Genomic DNA, 4,127 nt, shown 5'->3' with positions numbered 1-4,127 from the left:
CTTTTTTTTTACAAATAGCCAACTTCTAATCTGTCCTATCCATGCCAAAATATAAAAAATTAAGATCTGAAGTTAATTGTATATCTACTTTTGTATTGGTCATTACTTTTCTATACTACATCATAAAAGAACTTAAAAGAAATAAGATTAAAAAAGAAGGTCGGGTGATGCAGCGATGTAAGGGAGAAGGTGTGGGACTTCCGGATTGGACATGGGTGCACCATGGTCAATGAAGGTGGCCAATCCATATATACACATCACATTATTGCCTTTTCATCATTAGTGACCTAACCCAGTGGACCTTTACACAATACATATATTATTATTCAACATCATAACGGGACCTCATGTTTTTCAAACTTCTCTTATTTTGTTTCTATACTTTCTTCATTATTTTTAGCCATTGTGGATTAATTTTTCCTTTTTCCTTATCATTTTTTGCTTTGGTATAAAAATTAGTTTTACCTGATGTGGGTTAATTTTCTTTTATTATTTATTACTTCAATAAAAGATGTTCCGACAAAAAAATAAGTGAAATAACCGAAAACAATTAAAATATGCATTCTAAAAATACCATTTTTCATGCTTTTTAGTTGTTAAATATGTTTTCCTATATTTTTATTTATTTAAATAATTTTATTAGAAAAGATTTATGATAAAAGAAAATTGATTCTAGGAACGGTTTTATTTATATTATATATTAAATCATTTCATATTTAATATAAAAAATTACTATATTAATATAATATTTTAAATTTTTCGTTCTAATTTTAATTTTAATTTTAATTTTTAGAAGATAAAATGGTTTGTGAAACTTAACTAATTTTGACATATTCATTTAGGTATGATAAAAAAAGACCATAATTTAAAGAAATGTGATAAGAAATTAATATTTTTGTAAAATTTTAAATGTTATTTAACAGCTCATTAATCCTTTATTTTTAATGATTATTAAGGGATTAATGATTATTTAATAGTTCGTGCTGAAATCAGAGTTGACATAACAAAGGATTTGGACCGCAGAAAAAGCATTCAACTTTGATCACCATGGTGGTCCCACTCATATAACTGCAGCAGCAGCCTCTCTCTTCTTCTTCTCTATAAATAGGCTTCAACACATTGGACTTTCAAGTCTCAACACACTTCGGATATTGTTTTTCATACTTCATTCTCCGTAGTTTGATTCTTTCGTTCATTGAGTTTTTGAGAAGAAAAAAAACAGAGAGAGAGAAACTTACAGAAATGGAAGGAAAAGTGCAAGGAGAGCAGCCCCTTCTCACACCATACAAGATGGGCAAGTTTCAGCTATCTCATAGGTACATTTCTCCACTTCCTCTCTTCATTTTCTTGCATTTTCTTTCATATCCTCTCATAGGTACATACAAGATGGGCAAGTTGTTAGAATTTCTGGGTTTGTGCTTGATTCAGAAAATGAGAAAGCAGACAAGAAAAGAAAGGAAAAGAAAGTTTTTGAGAGTGGTTTCTGGGAAAGAAAGAGGGAGGCTGTATACTTGTATTGGCTGCATTGAGGGAAAATTTTTGTGAATTGGGTTATGAGAAATAAAACGTTTTAAGATTAACAACATCAATTTCCTTTCTTTTCCCTTCCTTTTCTCAACAACCAAACACAGCTTGAATTCTGCCTTGAGGGTGCTCCTATACTACATGTACATTGCTCCTGTAACATATTCTTCAGATGAATATGTTAGATTTCTTCGTCTGCAAGTTCTAAACATGGCTAATTTTTCTTTCACTCTAACCTTTTGCAGGGTGGTTCTGGCTCCACTAACTAGACAGAGATCTTGGAACAATGTTCCTCAGCCCCATGCAATCTTGTATTACTCCCAGAGAGCCACTAAAGGGGGGCTTCTCATAACTGAAGCAACTGGAGTTTCCGACACTGCTCAAGGGTAATTACAGCAAACACTACTTTCTCAACTTCTGTTCATTTTCTAAGTTTAAATAAAAAAATATATGATCAAATTGATAGATATAAGATTAATTATCTGGTTTTTCCCATCTATGTAGCTATGCACATACCCCGGGTATATGGACAAAAGAGCAAGTTGAAGCCTGGAAGCCCATTGTAGATGCTGTTCATGCTAAAGGCAGTATCTTTAATTGTCAGCTTTGGCATGTGGGAAGAGTTTCAAACACAGGTATGTTCTTGAATTGTTGGGATACTATTTAGACGTGCAAGGAATTCTTTAGGTCTATTTTGTTGTTGTAATCATGTGAAGGACAAAACTGATTTGCTACACGGATAATATTTTCTAATTCTATCTATCCTATTACTGATCATTACAGAATTCCAGCCAAATGGGCAAGCTCCATTATCTTCTACAGACAAGGCATTGACGCCACAAGTCCGAAGCAATGGCTTTGATGTTGCTGAGTTCACAGCTCCTAGGCGGCTAACAACAGATGAAGTTCCTCGAGTTGTCAATGATTTTAGACTTGCTGCAAGAAATGCTATGGAAGCTGGTAAATTCATCCTCTAATACAATTAATCATGAATTAACTTTCTAGTCAATTTCTTCGATGCACTAATGATAATATTGTTTACCCAATATATAGGTTTTGATGGAGTTGAGATCCATGGAGCTCATGGCTATCTACTTGACCAGTTCATGAAAGACCAGGTCAATGATCGAACAGACAAGTATGGTGGATCACAAGAGAACCGTTGCAGGTTCCCATTGGAAGTAGTAGAAGCGGTTGTTAATGAGATAGGAGCTGATAAGGTTGGAATAAGGCTTTCTCCATTTGGCCATCATGCCCAGGCAGGAGACTCCAATCCAACAGCTCTGGGCCGTTACATGGTTGAATCCTTAAACAAATATGGTGTCCTCTATTGCCACATGGTTGAGCCAAGGATAAGAGCAGCCGGAGAAATGTATGAGGGTCCCCACAGCCTCGTGCCCTTGAGAAAGGCTTTCAATGGCACATTCATAGCCGCTGGGGGTTATGTGAAAGAAGACGGAAACAATGCTGTGGCTGAGGAGCGTGCAGATCTTGTTGCATTTGGACGTTGGTTCTTAGCCAACCCAGATCTTCCAAAAAGATTTGCGCTCAATGCTCCTCTCAACAAGTATGACAGGGAGACATTCTACGCACCCGAACCCATAATCGGCTACACTGATTATCCATTTCTTGAGGATTTTGAGTAGATCTCCAAAGGTGTGAAATTGGGGCTTGAATTGTTAAGCGATTGAGTATTATATGTATCTATAACTATCCATTTCCCGACTAAATGGATATTAATTATCTGCTCCAAAGTTAAAGGATTGATAGTTTTAAAATATATTTATATGATTAAGAGGAATTTATGTACGCATATAATGAAATTAGAGATTGAATTGTTCCACGATTGAGTATTATATGCATATCTATATGGATCTATTCCCAACTGGATGGATATCGTATGCTCCAAACTCAAGGGTCTCTCATAATTTTAAAACACATTTATATATTGTACGCTCCAAACTCGAGAATATCTCACGGTTTTAAAATATATTTATATGATTAAGAAGAGTTCATATATATGTATATATATGAAATACTATTTTTCCTATCTGATATGGAATGTCACTGTGGACCCTCACCCGATCCACGGGTCGGCGTGACTCGCTTTTTAAAAAGTAAAGAAGGTAAGTGTGTTTTCGGGTTTTGGAAAATCCGTACCCGATGAGGAACGGTTTTGTTTGGAGTCGCCACTTACTTTTTATTTTTATTTTATAAAGGGGAAAATCAAGTAAGAACGAAAACCCTTAATGACTCCAGTATGGAAAAAGCAGTCTGCGAAAACTAGATTCTGGGTTCGGGGATCAGGTTACCTATTGGGAAGGTACCTCATCCGAGGTACCACCCCTCTAGGCCCGGAACTCGGTCTCTATTGATGAACTGGGTATATGGGAGCATATGGATCAAAGATCAAACAAACCTTATGTCACACCCCAATTTTTTTTTTCTTATGATTATTATTATTTATTCTTCAACTAAAGAATTGATACTCAAATACAGTATAAGTGCTCTCAAAAATTTAAATGTTGAGTTCCTACTTGAATTTGTTCAAAAAGAGGATATGGAAAACCTGTTATAAAGAGTACATTCTGTAATAAACATTG

At 35.1% G+C, this 4,127-nt stretch overlaps 1 protein-coding gene across 1 annotated transcript; it reads left to right on the top strand.

Annotated features, from left to right (window-relative positions):
- Positions 1-1,075: 1,075 nt before the first annotated feature.
- LOC100261845 (putative 12-oxophytodienoate reductase 11) lies at positions 1,076-3,367 on the top strand. The gene is made up of 5 exons (XM_002278369.4): positions 1,076-1,316; positions 1,770-1,910; positions 2,029-2,159; positions 2,308-2,484; positions 2,578-3,367. The coding sequence occupies exons 1-5, from the start codon at positions 1,243-1,245 to the stop codon at positions 3,168-3,170; spliced, it is 1,116 nt and encodes a 371-aa protein (XP_002278405.1). The 5' UTR covers positions 1,076-1,242; the 3' UTR covers positions 3,171-3,367.
- Positions 3,368-4,127: the final 760 nt, after the last annotated feature.

Source organism: Vitis vinifera, chromosome 18, assembly GCF_030704535.1.
Source record: "Vitis vinifera cultivar Pinot Noir 40024 chromosome 18, ASM3070453v1".
NCBI lineage: Eukaryota > Viridiplantae > Streptophyta > Magnoliopsida > Vitales > Vitaceae > Vitis > Vitis vinifera.
This window is presented reverse-complemented; position numbering and strand designations above follow the sequence as displayed.